General features: G+C 44.0%; 1 protein-coding gene across 1 annotated transcript in view; it reads left to right on the top strand.

The window, feature by feature from the left end:
* Window positions 1-15,775, top strand: part of LOC131888625 (irregular chiasm C-roughest protein-like) — a 45,195-nt gene that overhangs the window by 13,317 nt on the left and 16,103 nt on the right. Inside the window, exons 2-3 of the mRNA XM_059237527.1 lie at window positions 12,570-12,802; window positions 12,889-13,520. Coding sequence (XP_059093510.1) covers window positions 13,223-13,520 — 298 coding nt within the window. The 5' untranslated portion in view covers window positions 12,570-12,802; window positions 12,889-13,222. The remainder of the gene's footprint in view (window positions 1-12,569; window positions 12,803-12,888; window positions 13,521-15,775) is intronic.

Here is a 15,775-nt window from a genome sequence, read left to right as displayed (position 1 = left end):
CCAGTGATGAAGTTTGCATAAGACATGACATGAAAACTCTTTTGCGTTTCCTGAGTAGCCCTTTGGAACAAGACAACGACTTCTCTTTTTTTCCTTGGGGTCCCTGGCAAAAAGGAGGTCTCCGTCGCTAAAGTTTATTATTTCGCGGAAGCAATACCTTTCCTGTGCTTTTGTCAGTCGCCATCGTCCAATAAATCATAGGCAAAAGAAGGTACCCACTAATCTCTTTTCCGATACTTCTTCCGGATCAAACTTTCTCCTATGGGAAGTAGTTTCCTTTCTCTTCCTACTCTGATAATGTGGTGAGTGACCAAAACCTACAACACGTTTTACTTTCCTGATGAAATGATGAGACGCACGCAGAATAATATGGAGTTATGCGCCTTACTTACTCCCTGGTTAGCATATGTTAGGCCATCATGCACTTGACGGTTTGACGGCTATGCAGAGTAATAAGCATGGGGTAGACTGTTTAATATTCATATAGCTGTCTGAACTGTACGTAATTGATACATGCCAAGGTAATATGCGTTGCGTTTGACAAAGTTGCAAGAGATTATTACGGCCTTTAATTGATAATCTCCCCCGATTATGTACGAAAAGAGTGGTTAAGATTCTTGCCATTCCTCCCCTTCCCGACCTTGCCTCGACCTTCATTATGTGGGCCTGAGAACACTCCTTATTACTGGGAACATGCTACCCGGAAAGGCATTTCAGTGGTGACCTTTTAGCTTCGTCTTTGTTCTCTCCTACCACAGTACAGCTAGAGTAAGTTGAATGGGTATTGTGTTAATTAGGAAAAAGGGCCCGATTCTTTCATCATCTCATTCCGTGCACTTGTCCGATCTACCTAAATAAAGACAACAAGACACGGGTGAACTAGAGCTCTTGTTAGCCCATAGAAACGACATTGAGAATGTCAGGTGTGAGCGAGCGATTATGTGGTTTTAAAAGTTTTTTTCATTCTTGGTACTGTCTTTAGCTTTGAAAGAATGTTGAAAGAAGCTTGGGCTTCAATCTATGTAGGCTCTGGTGTTGAAATTGAGGAAAATCGATCGACTTAGCAAACGGTTCTACTGGAATCGGACTTCTTTGCTTTCATAAATTCACTTGCGAGCTGAAAAGGAAAACAATATTAAAAATGCTTGTGATCAAGCGAAAATGTGGATTTTTACTTAAGCATAATGCTGTTTTAACTTCTGGAGTGGTTGAATTTGTTGTTCTGGAGGTTTTTTTTTTGTAACGATGCCCCATGGGTAGTACCTACTTTGTCGACACGTTTCGGATGCCAACTCGAAATCAGGGAACCTACTTGGGATGTCACGGTGCTTTAATCTGACTAGTTGGCAGAATCAAGGCTGAATCCGACTTGATCCCCTGTTGTTTTTTCCCAGCCAGCTCAAAAACGACGAAATGAATTGTTTTCGGACACGCCAAGCACGAATGGTTGTCCTCTTCTTTCCATTTTTGCCTCTGGAACGCAATTGACAACGATCTTGTCACGACACAAAACCATTTCATCAGGAAAAAAAAAAGTTTCTTGCCATGAGACAGTCAGCGTGAGCTGCTCTTCCAATATCAGATTTCGGGACATTTTTGTCGCTTCTCAATCTTACTCTTTCGAATGTTGTGTGCATTTCTACCCTTTTACGAGTACCTTACAATATGTTGCAACGGATAGAAGTTCCCATCCATATGCGAGAGGTTGTGCCACACGCGTGTGTATTGTTTACTGACTACGTTTATGTATATGAGTAGTCATCAGCAAATCATCGATTGCCAAAGATACTGATTCCAATATTAGTTCATGTTAAAAACCACTGTATTCGAAAAGGGGAAAGGCGGTGGATATCGGAGAGTTTGGACTGACGCAGGACTTCCAATCTCCGGCCATTATTGAGATAAAGGCTGTCGAAAATAAACATAAAGCCTCTTAAAGGGAGTTTGAAAGTCCCCAGGCAAGGGTAGAATAACCTCCCAACCTTCGGATATATTGTCCCAAAAGAACCTCAGAGAGAATGTGTACAGGGTGAGTAAGTGAGTGAACGAGCCTGTCTGACTGTCTGACTGACTGGGTCGGTGTTTTTCTCGGATCCCACGACAGGTTGGAGGCTAAAGATAGAGAGCTCCTCTGAGATATTCGGAAAGAGACCACCACGGCCATGTTTTATCGTGAACATGGGCACACAGCAGTTGTAAACATTGCCATTCAAACTGGGGCCACGAAAGCCACGAAAGCCACTCTGAATTTGGACCCAATGGAATGGGAGAGACAGAGAGAGAAAGACAACGGTTCTCTTTGATCTCCGAGATTGATTGTTCCCCCTTTCACTGTCTCATAAACTTCTTTTGAGTTCCTCTATTGATCAATTTTCGCGTATGTACTATACAGTACATAAGCCCTGGACTCGGCAGTTCAAATGTTCAGTATGCCAAACGGCGACTAGCTCGTATCAAAGAGAGTCAATCGTCTCACTGTTGAGATGGACCTTTCCGAACAGAAAAAAGGCCCGTTCGTAGTTCCCTTCTACTCGCAGGAACTTTTTTCATCCAAGGCTTTTTCATGGCAAATTGATGGACTGGCAGGATCAAGGTCAGTCAGTGAAGCTTACAAGTCACCTACACCCACACCCACACACCCACCCACACACACATCTAAAAACACCAGAACCAATGCTTGAATAGGAGAGAGGAGGAGCATTGAGAAAAGGTCGCCACTTCCTGGCTTCTTTTGGACTACCTTGAAATCTGGTCATTTATCTTACCCCCGTTAGCTCCCGCAGACAGGCTGGTCAATCAAAAAAGTTTCTATTTGAATAGAGAGAACAACAATAGCAGCTACGGGAATTGGAACTAGAACTGGACAAGGAACCGGGAACCTGGAACCAACCTCACGAATGTGTGCACGTCAATGGTCGTTATGGCTTGAGAATTCTTTGGTAATCGAAGATCTGTTGGTAAGTTTCAAAAAGTGAGCGATAGAGACGGCCATCAATGTCAGCACAAAGCTGGCAATGGGATTCGAAGTTTCTTTCCCAACTGGTTCAAGAAGAACGAGAAAGTTTGCTGTTTCAAACTACCACAGGTCAACAGCCAGCAACTTGCTCAAAGACCAAGTCAGATTCTTTCTCTCTCTATTTCTCGATCTCTCACCTATCATACATGGTGCAAGTAAATTCACAATTGGACAGAGGAGTACCTCTCTCTCTCTGATATCCAATGAGGATCCACTCTCGCCACAATTGAGTGGTATTAAAAGCTCAATATCACATTTCCGTTTCAGTTCTCCATAAAAGCGGGTTTGAGTCGGATCCTCTGTCGCATTGAAGCTTTAAACAAGTCCCCTTTCCCAAGAATGGGCTGCTCTTTTCCGAATAGCTGGCAAAACCTAGTCCGAGTGGACTTGCCAGACGAGGTCCAGATCATCCCAATTGCCAGAGATTTGAGTTGAGCCCATCCCCGTCCCACTTCTCCTCTAGACGAGAATGTAGTCTCATGTACGTCGTCGATCCTAGTTCTTTTGTGACTCTTGTATGTGAGCAGGAAACTGCACATTACTGATATTACTATGAACCATGGGTGCGTACTGCGGATGGGTAGATAGATAGATATCCAACGAGTTGTTGGCTATTTTTTGGCCCATTCATGTAGCTCCGTTCCATATGGCCAAGGACTATGGATCAGGCACGACGACGAGTTCCAAGTTCTGCTCATTCAACGAAGTTCACAAATGTTCTTCGTTTTGTCAATGGCAAACTCACTCAAAGATAGTCAAGTGCTCTTGAATGGCTCAAAAGGCCACACTGGCAAAACCAGACTGACAAATTGCTCTGAAGTGCCAGTGTATGCTTCGGTGGTCCCCATTTGTTTACTTTCATCAACTTTATGAACTAAAAAAAGGGATGTGGAATAAAGCGAAAACACTTGACAATCGCACGACGACCTATTCCCTAAGTGAAGCCTTGGATCCGGATGAGTTTTGAGAGTATCCGAGATTTTCCCTCTTTAGCTTCTTTCTCCTCAAGAGTCACTCCTCTCAACATCTTCAATGGTCTTTTTGCTTCCCGCAAAGAACTCAATGAAGAAAGTCAACAATTGGGAGGGAATTTCCCTTTCATCTCGAACTTTTTGCGCACATTGATCTCGTCCACTGAAATGGAGAACCATTCTCGGCTCTTTAGGACTACTCAACGATTGACATGAGTTTTCAATGAGAACGGATTTGATCGTCCAAGGGTACGAACATCTATCTGTACAATGTAGTTCAATATTCCAGTCTCCGCTCTAGAGATCTAGAGTAACTATGTAATGTACTACCCCTTTCCTTCTGTCCCAAAGTCATCTCACGAGCACTCAATGACTGGGTTCCATTATTCAAACCTCTGCTACATTCACCCAGGCTTCTCTCATTTTTCGAGGCGTATAGGTAATGCGATATTGACAAGTATTGGCATATTTTGGGAAAAATCGGACTGAGGCCAACACGTGAGGATGCTGATTGCAGCTCAGGTTACCATTTAATGAGACGCCCCTAAAAATAAGTGGGTGGGGGAAGGGATGGGATGGGAGAGAGTTTATCAGTCCTACGTACTTTACTTGCCAAGGTGGTGAAACCTGACCAGCTCTCAACTAAATCATCTTCCTACGCAAACTTCACGGGAAAAAGGTAATGCATCCATATTCTGGGATTTCGCTTCGAAGAACCCATTTTCTTATGAAAGTCAAGGATTTTTTTATTCGAGGTTCAAGAATGTATCGCCGTCTAACCTGTTCATTTCTCTCCAGTGGTTCTGGAATCCTTGATGAGCTGACGATTAGTTTGTCATGGACTGTCTACCCTGAAGGGACGACAGCCTGGAAGGAGTGGGTAGTTCTTCTGTCTTATGGACCCACTCGAAGATGGAGTCTCTCTCGCGTTGTTTGTCTCGATGAAATCTCTTTGAAGACGGGTTTCTCCCGGTGTGTCTCGCTCTCTTGAAATGAGATGATGAGACAGGTTTAATTTGACAAATCTCCTGTGGGTGTCTTTCCCATGTCGTAAATTGTTAGCAAAAACTTGACTTGCTCCCTCGCGGCCAAATGAGCCTTTTAGTACCACCAACACCATTCGAAGCTTGCCGAGCGAGGCGGGGCCTTTCTTTCTTACTCACTGTACTACTACTACTACTACTACTACTACCACTGCTACAAGTAGATTCAAACCCATACCCGCTCACACACTCACACGCCCACTCAGTCAGTCCCATAGATACATGTACAGAAAGTGAGCAGAGCAAAGGAAGAGCAGCTTGCCACTTTACAACATTTTGAGTGGTTTCATAATATATGACTTGTATCCTGACAGCCTGTTTCCTCCGGCATCCAGAACAAGACCCGGAACATTCCACTGGAGACTACGGTATGTTCGTTTTTGGTGGCGGTAGCGGTTGGTTGGTTGGTTGGTTGGTTGGTTGGTTGGCACCCACTCTGCCACAAGTTGAACTGAACGTCTTCCAATCCCGAGAGAACCAACCACAGAGAGGACGCGGGCTATAAGGAGAAAAATTGGAAGAAAATCTATTAAATTGGAGTGGCTCGACTGCCGAATGCCGGTCGGGCTCTTAACTGTTTGAAGGAGTAGTAAACAATTTTATGCCTGGTTAACTTTGATGAAGAGTGACTTTGCAAACACTCTCTAGCCTCAGAGAGGACTTAGGACAGAAGGATAGTCTTTGCCATAGCTTTCAAGTAACATGAGCTAAACACACCAGAACAACTCTACTCAACCACATGTAAGTAAAGGGAAAAAAGTCTTTTCTTGGATACGATTTACCCATATGTACTGCACAGTAGAGTATATACTATTATCTATCGGACTTTTTTATTTTGACGTTGGCGTCACAAATCTTCCATCTCCAAGCGAATGTGCGTTGAACCAAATCATCCCGTGAAAAATGGCTGTCATGTACTAGTGCAACAGCCGCTGTGGCAAAAACAGCTTACACATATATTGATAGGGAAAATCCAATCTGGGTCAATGGATTTTGCATTGGATTATGCAGAATTGAGCGCTTTCCGAAGCATGCCATTCCAAATCCTGGCTCTTTCTTCTTTCCTCTTCCCATCCATTAGCTTGGGTTGGACCAAGGAGGTTCCCAATTCTGCCAAGGGATAAGAGACATTAGTCCATCTTGAATCCATGATCTTCTCTTTATTCCCCTCCCCGAGATATCGTTGCAAATGGTCATTGGCCCTGAGATAAAGAATTGGAGATAAAGACGGAGAGATGATGACCAAACTAGCTTCAGGTTGAATTCTGAGCCAATAAGATGGCTAGAAAGGCGCTCTACCTTCGGGCTAGATATTGCAAAGTGAATCAGAAGCCGTTATGTGGTCAATGAATGAACATTTGAGATACATGTTCCTTGGAATGAAAAGTCAATACAAACCAAGAATTACATTCCTAAATTTAAGAGGCTCTTTTAAGAAATTTGAAATGTTATTTTATTCCACATCAATAAGTGCTGAGGGATTTGCAATGGCTTTTAGTGCTCAGTAATTATTTGTCTAGTTGCCAACTAGTGGCTCTTTCTGAGTAACGCAATGTGGCCCAGAGATGTTATTAGTGTATGTATATAAAAGATTGAATCATTGCACAACGGCATTCAAGCCTGGGAGCGGAATTTTCTTTTGGCACTCGGTTGGGTTGTCCGTGTTTTCGCTTTTTGACATGTGGAACAAGGGAAGTCGGTTCCTTTTGGGGGCAGCCCCAATGGCTTATTTCTCTCGCTCCTTTCTTTCTACTGGCAGAATAGAGAGAATGCCCACGATGTTATATCTTGATATGTCTGATCTGGTTAGGCAAAGCACTCAAGCAAAGAAAATCGGCCAGAACATTCGATTTCTTGTCCAGATCGAGCCTCTCCATCATATCGCGCTACAAATAGACGTGGAAGTACAAGACGAAAACTTTTCAAACATTCGACATTTCCTCGGGATCTTAACTGAACTTCTTTCACAACGGCCTTTTAAGTTAAATATTCGACCTGTTCCAAAATACCGAGGAATTGGGGATCACATTACAATCCACAAATAAGCTATTTTCCAGACCCAAGAAGAAAAGATGAAAAAATGTAAAGAAGCATTTGGCTTGGCTTTTGTTCATCTCACTTCCCACCAAGATCTGAAACGCGATGGTTGCGGGTTTCAGTCAGAAGAAAGACTGTTCCAAAGAAAAGGGGAACTCGAGAGATTGGGCGAGGCTTCATACTACACCATGTAAAAGGTAGTAAATTGAGATGCATTGTTACGACATGCAGAATGCCGGTGTGTGCGTGCGTGTGTGTGTGTGTGCGTGCTTCTTGGAAAAATACACTTAGTTTCAAAAGAAATATCAGGTTCAAGGCACGCTCTTTGAGCTGACTCCATTAATCATACAATTCCCATTGATAACCCTTGGCTTGGATAAAGGTAGAAAGTTTGGAAGCAACCAAAAATGAGTCGATTTTTTGTCACCCTGTGAGACATTGAGAAATGTCTGGTCTCAAAAGCGATTGAACTCGCTGAGCTACCCTAAGTGTCTACCTGTTCCATCAAGCACAGCAGAAGTTGGACACACTACGTACAGCGAAGCAGTGTGCAAGGTATACCATCAAACTTTGGCCAAGAGCGAACTTCTTCGAAAGTTATCACCTTCTGCGAGGCCAAGTGGTTCCACAATACCTTGGAACATGGCTCTGTTCCGCTCACTTCCTCACACGATTTCAAGCCGTTGCTCAGATTATTCACGTGTGCGTGGAGTAATAACTGAGTAACAGAGCGTTGGGCCAAGAAAACCGGATGGTGTTTGTCAAGCTATTTCGCCACGATGTGAGCAGGATTGGTGTACATGTAGTAGCATGGGGTCTGATTTGATTGCGATCATGGTTGGCGAAAGAGTGCCAAGCTAGAGGGGTCTCACCATAGATCTCCTTCACCGGGCTCACTGTGTTCATGTCATGTTCTCTTATTTCACGAGGATTTTCAAGACAGGAAAGACTTTGAGAATATAAAGAAGACACAATTTATGACGGCCAACTTTTTCGAGCTTCAATCCTGAACGACGAAACTAGGTTGGGTGGGATCTCTGACGACGGACGAAACAGAGAGGTAAAAGAAAAGGAAGGGGACGATCGGCCTTTGTAGCCCTTTGACTAGCACACACTTCTCACTTGGTCTTTACACAAAGAGCTTTGAGCCTTGTGGGACGCTTCTCTGTTTTCCACTCTTGAGCTCCTTGTGTTTGTGTGTGAGTGAGTGAGTAAGTGAGTGAGTGCGTGCGTGTATGTAAGAGCGAGAGAGTATATTTGAAATTGGTGCCCTCCCCCTATTGTTGTATCTTGGCGAGTGTTGATACACTGTGTCCCATTGAAATACCCACGTGTCTTGAAACATTTTTGATAGAATGCTCAGAAATTGGAATAATCTGAATGAAGTGACAGCTTAGATTAGCCTGATGCTTAAAGTAAATAACACCATTTGACAGATGAAAATTTATTCACACGAAAAGAAAAATGATGTTACAAAATGATCTATTTTACCATTGTCTGTTGGCAGTGATATATACTCTCTAGTATTGTTTAAGAGCACTACTGCCGGACGTTCAAAGTCAAATCCGCACCTGATGTGCAAGTGTTGGGTGTTGGTTAGTCTCTGCAATATTTCAAGCTTGTCTGGATTAGTCGTTCTCGGGTGTCCACAAACATGGAGCATACTGCACAGAATAGTTGCTTCCTCTCACAAACTAAACTTGGTCTTCCAATTGCCTGCAGAATGCCCCGAAAGGCAATGCTTTGTGTACGCTTTTGTTCAATTGAAGTTAGTTGAGAAATTATTCAAGCCTCATTTAAATTTCTCTTTACCTTTTGATTCATTCTGTTTTTCCCAATTGTTCCCGGTCCAAGGAGCTCCAAGTTGAATATTCATGAAATTTGGCCCAACGTCCGAATTTAGCACGTTAGAAATTGTTCTCATTGCAAAGCAACGTGTGTGTATACCACTAAACGTGGCACATAGGTTTTGTACTTTGTTTCTTTCTCTCTCTATATATATCTATCAGCTCTATACGCTTGATTTCCTTCTAGAGTTATCTCCTTGGTATCCCATGAATCCCTTGAGTGGCATAACATCCCCGTTCCACCAAGCTATTCGTCTTAGTCTTTCCCCCTCCCTCTCTCCCCAACAAAGCCTTTATTGATTTCGTCAAAGACTCATTGGCCTCCTTGCGCATCTCATGAGCCATTGATGAGCTATCCAACCTAATTATGTGCCTGGGATAAGTCGCCCACTCTTATCTGGTCCTTGTTCAAAACACGAGCTCCAAGTCTCACTCCAGCTGGTCCACTGTTCCACTCATCTTTAGATCCAATGGATTCGCTCCTGCCTCCTCTTCCCCTCTTCTCTACGACAAGATCATGCACATACGTACAGACCTCCATATGGTATGGACCCATTAGAGCCTTGGAGAGATTGGCACGCACCCGGAAAGGCCAATTAATAAAAAGTCTAGAGGAAAACGCAGTTAATACGAATTGATGTTTCTTGTAAGGTTAGCCTGAATCTCAACAATCTTGAGCAACTCCTCGGTCGTCCCCATGGTTCAGAGGTCTGCGGTGGGGCTTGCATGCTGCCAAGAAGGATGGTGATTCGAAGGTTAATTTCTTGTCGTCCGTGTGCTCGTCTTCCTCCTCTGGAATAGAATCAATTAGGGACGCTCCCTTCCTTATTCTGCTTGTCATTCTAATGGAGTTTTATGGATTCGAGGGACGTTGTCTAGGAGAGCTTGGTGATTGTGATAAAGATGATGAGTCAAATGAAGCAGTCACGACGAGACGTTGGACGGCAAACCTCAGAATTTCAACTCAAATGCATCGACCAAGGCCAAGACAAATCTCTTGGCATAATCCCCACCTTGCTTAGCAAAAGTGATTTCTCATTTGGATGGCGAAGACCAAAGAGTAACTCAGTGATTCGTTCTGAATCTCCCGTTGCGTTCCAATTAGGTGAAAACATTATTCTGATTAATTTGCATTGCCCAGGATTCCTCGCTCGCGAGCCTGGTGCTGCTTCAGTAATTGGGTATCATTTCCCATATGGCCATGTTGCATTTGCGATTACGAGGAAGTCGTAGGGCTTAGCTAAGTACTACTGGTTCTTCCAAGTAAATCAGCTTTGATTAGAGAATCAGTCTGATCTCCTGATGGGATTGTAACCGAAGCCCAAAATCTCTCCTTGGAAACTCAGCTCAACAAAAGATGAGAGACCCTTGGGTTGAAATGTCGACACAGTCCTCACTCAAGAATAGCTCCCCTCTTTCTAGAGGGCACCACTTCGCTATCGATTAGTGGTTCAGTTTGAAGCCACAATTTGTCAATCTATAGCTTGTCAAAAAAAGCTCAATGTTCGTTCCCCCCTGGGTTTGACATTGGTTCTCGATCATTTCAATCCCAATCACCACACAATATAAACCGTATGCATCTAAGGGAGGACTCAACAATGCTTCGCGTTCGGTGGAATTACCTTGAGTTCTTGATTGAGTATTCATTGACCAGAACAGTGGCTAAGAGGTCGATTAGCTCAGATTCGGTGGCGAGTCCTATCCAAAATACCGAGATACCAGTCACCTTTGGCCAGATCCAATCTTGGGCTCTGATTGGAACATGTCTGGGCGTGATACAGTTGTAGTGACGGATTGCCGTACATGATTCGTAAATAACGGAGTAGAAGCGAATAACAACGAGAAGCAATGGTGAATTGAGGGAGAAAATCACCGTAATCTGTGATATTTAGGTTACATTCAATTGACCTTCACGACCCCTGGCATCACTATAATTTCCATTTTTGTTTTTGTTTCCAAGCCTCGCTCTCTGCCCTTGTACTGAAGAGAATGTGTATACCTCTATTAGTAATTCTGTACAATCTCGGTGGGCAGATGTCGAGGCCAGCCAGCGCTACGCAATCACGATCCCTCACATTAGATTTCCTAATTCTCTGCTTGATATGAGCCTTAATTTTGTCGCTATTGGACAAAGAAATCTTGCTGTTCCCTCAATGCCAAGTGTTCATCAAGGTAAAGTTGCATGCTAAAAGTTCACGTCTACAATTTACCATTGAGCAACTCAATCTCCTGGTCTACAGTTCAACATCGCCAACCAAGAAAAACCCGGGACATTCCTCAAACCTTCAACTCAGGCATTCAAAATTGGCACATTGAAGCTCTTGTAGAATAGAGGATGTACGCGCATGTACAATACAAAAGGGGGCATACTTTTTGCCAAGCCGTCATTAGTCGATCCATCAAAATTTTGCATGACAGTCGCACTATTGACGTGAGCTTGTGAGGAGGCATAAAAGTAGTAACCTCTTGTTTTGTTTGTTTATTTGTTTGTTCGTTGGTCGGTGACATTTCCTTTCTCTTTCGTTGGCCTTTGTCGGTAGGTGGAGAGCAACCAACGACGCCGACTTACACAATCGGTAGGACTCCAGTTGCGATGACGAAGGGCCCTTTGGGCCTTCTCTCGTGAGAAGGTCACACTAGATTAGGCCAGGTGTGTCGAGGGAGGACTACCCAGAGCTCAACACATGCTCTACGAGAAACTGACATAGAGACGTTAACTGTACTAATACAGTAACAAAGGGAACTGCGAACGTCTAGCAACCACCCAAAGATGATGATGGCTAGAGCGATCTACGTAGGTTGAAAGAAGACGAGAAAGGGACAAAACAGGGCGACTTCTTTTACTTTGCCTCCAGTCAATCAATCAATGGTATTTAAAAGCCAAGTCCAGTTCTCGTTTGCACCTTTGGTGCCTACGCAGGTCATAGTGGAGATCCATTCGTCTTCATTGGCGATTGGTGGCTAACGGGATTGTGCAAACTGTTGCCATTAACTTTTCTGGTCTCTTCTTCTCATCCGATCTATCTATCTCCCTCCGCCCAATGCCGTCATTTCCCCTAGGTTTTTGAGTGATGAAAGAAGAGAAATTGGGAGGCTAAAACATCAAGAGAACTAATCAAAAAATCCTTTGAAAGCTTTAATCTCTCTTCTCCGGCTCGTTCTCTTCTTTCTTTCTCTTTCTCTGTCTCGTTTCTCGATCCCTTGGCCGCCGCCGCCGCCGACAAGCGCTCGTTCTTCTCCTTGTGGAATCTCAACCAAAAAATGGTCTTTTGTGCCAAACTGCTAGAATGGGACCAGCCACCTATCCCACCACTCACAAGGGATGAGTGAATCAGACTTTGGAACACGTACACTTTTCATTCCATTTTGGGCAGGATCGAGGGAGGTGGAAATATCCATAAAACACAAACCAGACGCAATAATCCGGCAAGGTTGCTCGATCCAGAGCTTGCCATGACTCCGTATGTCCTTTTCTCTGGTATATTCTTCGGTAGTAAAAGCCGGCTAACAGGATGTCTGCACTTACCTCGAGGCCAAGTCGTTTACTAAATTAGCTATTAGCTAGCGAGAGGAAGGTCATTTGTAATGTATGCTCTAAGATCTAGGGACAGGTTCGGGCAGTGAAGCTTTTTCTAACGCTCCCATGTACTTACAGGTATGATCCCGGCTTACTTTCATACCGTCGGCAGACGAAAACAAAGTCTTTGAGTGACTCGCGAGACACTCTCTAGGTGGTAACCAAGGTGGGAGAGGACGAGGTGGCAAAGGGATGAAAAAGTCCACCCAAGAGTGAAGGCAATCATTTTCGTCCTTGCGAATCAAGTGCATCATCATTATTATCAGCATCGGAAATCAAATCCACAGAGGACTCGTTCTGTGCGCACACGTGTAGGAGAAAGAGCAAAGCAACACTATCATCTTTCATCCCGTGATATCATCAATATCTTGTCTCTTCTCCCCGGCTGGATCATCAGACATCGTGGAAAGGATCTTCGGTGACTTGGTCTTGTTTTTGGGCGAAAGCGAAGAAGTGGGGGAAAAAAAGGAATTCAGACCGGGAAGAAATCGATTTGAGTGACTGATGTTTATAAGGAACGACTGGGGAACATAACAAACTTGATTGGGAACTCCAAACAATCGAGACCAAGACAGTGAGTGAGTTGGTTAGTTCGTTCGTTCGTTCTGCAAACTCATTTAAATGAAAGCTTCGGGGACACAGATTTGCCTGAGATATTCAAATCTTTGGGGACACATTCGAGGTTAAGAGAGTGAGGCTAAGCGAGCGAGAGCAAGACAGAGACCTTCAACATGTATTTATGGAACTTCAAGGCCTTCATGCTCTTTGCGGCATGTGCGACTGGCGGCTTCAAGACTGCCCTCGCCCAATTGACCAAGGGAGACGGAACGGACAATGGGATTGCCCCTCAGAAATTCCTCCGTCAACCCGCAGATCAGACCGCCATCCAAGGCGAGCACGTGACCCTGCCTTGTCGTGTGGAGAATAAGCTGGGAATGCTTCAATGGACCCGGGATGGATTCGGGCTTGGAACCGAAAGGAACCTCACTGGATTTGACAGATACCACATGTCTGGCAGTGACGATGAGGGTGAGTTTTGGCCTTCGATTAACCTTAATCTCTCTCTCTCACTCTCTTTCTGTATGCGTTCGTGAGTGCGTGTGTGGGTGTGGGTGTGTCTGTGTATACGACTGATCCCTGTAAAAAGGGGAACACACACACAAGTTGATGCATTGATAGATAAACGAAGGGAAGCTGCTTTTGTCAAAAGAATGGGAGGGCAGTTGATTAGCGAAGGCTTTCATTCTTTGCCATTCGTCAAGGTGACCGGCACTATTGCTGAAAGCTTTGCAAAGTCGACGTCTACCTTTGCTCATCGTGTGGCAACCTTTCGTCAGGGAATCATGCGCTGAATGTTAGCAATGATTCTCTCACCATTGCTCGCACTTAATTCAGACAAACGAATTCGTTTGAAGCGCTTCAGGTCATTTCCTGGTCCTAAATTTTTCTTCCGCTCAAGCAAAGTCATTACAACTTGCTCGGTTTTTAAACAAGAATCAACCGAGCGGAATGGAATCACCTATGCATTACTCCGTGGCCAATTTGGGAGGCTTACAAGTGTCGCGTTTCAATGACGTTTTGTGGGCTTTATGCTCAAAAATTGGGCTAGAAATATGAGCCCCTTCAACAATGGGTGTCAGGGGAGTTGCCACAATCAGGATGTACACTACATACATACTGTGCGTAAGGAGAGCTTGGGGGAATTAAGCCATTTGGTGGGATGACTAACCTCGTTTGAAGTGCTTTATTTCTAAAGCACAGGAAATGTCTGTGTGAGTGCATTGACTCTCGAGAAACAGACCATTGTTGCGATAATCCGGGCTCGCTATCTCGTCCGGGAGGAACAAAAAGCCAAATTCCTGCTCAATTTCAATTCCAAAGCCGACTAAATAGAACGCATACTAACTATGGCTCTTATACTGTGCCTCTCAAGAGACTCACTTGGAAGGGTGCGAAAACCCCGAAACATTTCCACATACTCGGAATTCCTCAACTTCGGACTAAACAGACAAAGCGTGAGTATGTGTATGCACGTACATACGTATGTGTGTGTGTATGGCTTCCTTCAGTTCGAGAAAGGTCGCTACTGTTTTTACTTAGTCTTGATACAACTACTGTGAACTCGAGAAACTCGGATTTCCTGGGCCCTCCCTCCGTTGCTCGTATGCAGTAGTACTAATATCAACGCAAAGTTGTAAAGTTTCTTTGTGTGTTCCTCCATTCTCTAATTTAAATCAGTTAAACACATACGCCGCTATTCTCGGCTCATTTCAAACTAGTGATGGGCAAAATATGTTCACCAAGGTTCATAGTGGGCAACTAATGGGAGACTTGATTCACTTTCAAGATTGAGGCGATCTAAATTAAGAAAAGTTACAATATTCAGCCCAGAAGGTTTGGTTCTTCATATTGTTGCCCATTTTCCTTTGAAATCGAATATTCTGAATGAATCTCAAAGCAAAGTCGAGTGATTTCTGTACCTCTATAGCTAGAAGCTCAAGCACTAATCCCGTCTATCCCTAAAAAGCAATCGGACGAATGAGCATCAAAACAGAAATTGCACGAAAGTCGTCGTCGAACGGAGTTGGTCTAACGGTGGATGGAGGATCTAAGGAAGGGATTGGGGATTGGAGCAGCCTGTCTTTGCTTTTGTTCGGTCTGTCGGCTCGTCGGACGAGGAATATGAGAAAAGCTGCATCAGAGACGTGAATACCCAAAAGTTAAGAGAAGAAAAATTCACACATTGGGCATCAACAATGAAATCGAAGACACAAAAAGCGAGACAAAGGAATGGCCAACCTGGAGTGGCAATTACGAACACGGTCCAATGGCTCTGCGCGATCTTTCAAATCTGAATTGCCGAGGCTGTTGGGTGGGTACTGGGCATCCATTAATAATGAATGTAATTACCAAGGATAGCCACAACATAAGCCATAAATTACTCTAGCCGTGACTAAGTCCGAGGCCGAGGGAAAATGCATTTCTTGACATATGTTGTAGCTCTCTTGACTCATCCACTCACATGACACGGGGAAAGCGCCAACAACTTGTTTTGCAGTTTCAATCCCACCAGGAAATCAAGCCCTTTGCCCAATCCCAACAATCTATTATGTTCTCTCTGTATTTATTATCGTTGTGCACTCCTATAGCGCTCATGATGATCCGAAGAAGATTTGATTTATGGGCCAATCATTGGCTCAAGAGAACCGGTTCAAGCTTCATTGGGTGATTATCAGAAATGGATCGAGCAATATAGCCTTTTTTCACATTCTTCAAGCGCCATA

This window comes from Tigriopus californicus, chromosome 10, assembly GCF_007210705.1.
Source record: "Tigriopus californicus strain San Diego chromosome 10, Tcal_SD_v2.1, whole genome shotgun sequence".
Classification (NCBI taxonomy): Eukaryota; Metazoa; Arthropoda; class Copepoda; order Harpacticoida; family Harpacticidae; genus Tigriopus; species Tigriopus californicus.
This window is presented reverse-complemented; position numbering and strand designations above follow the sequence as displayed.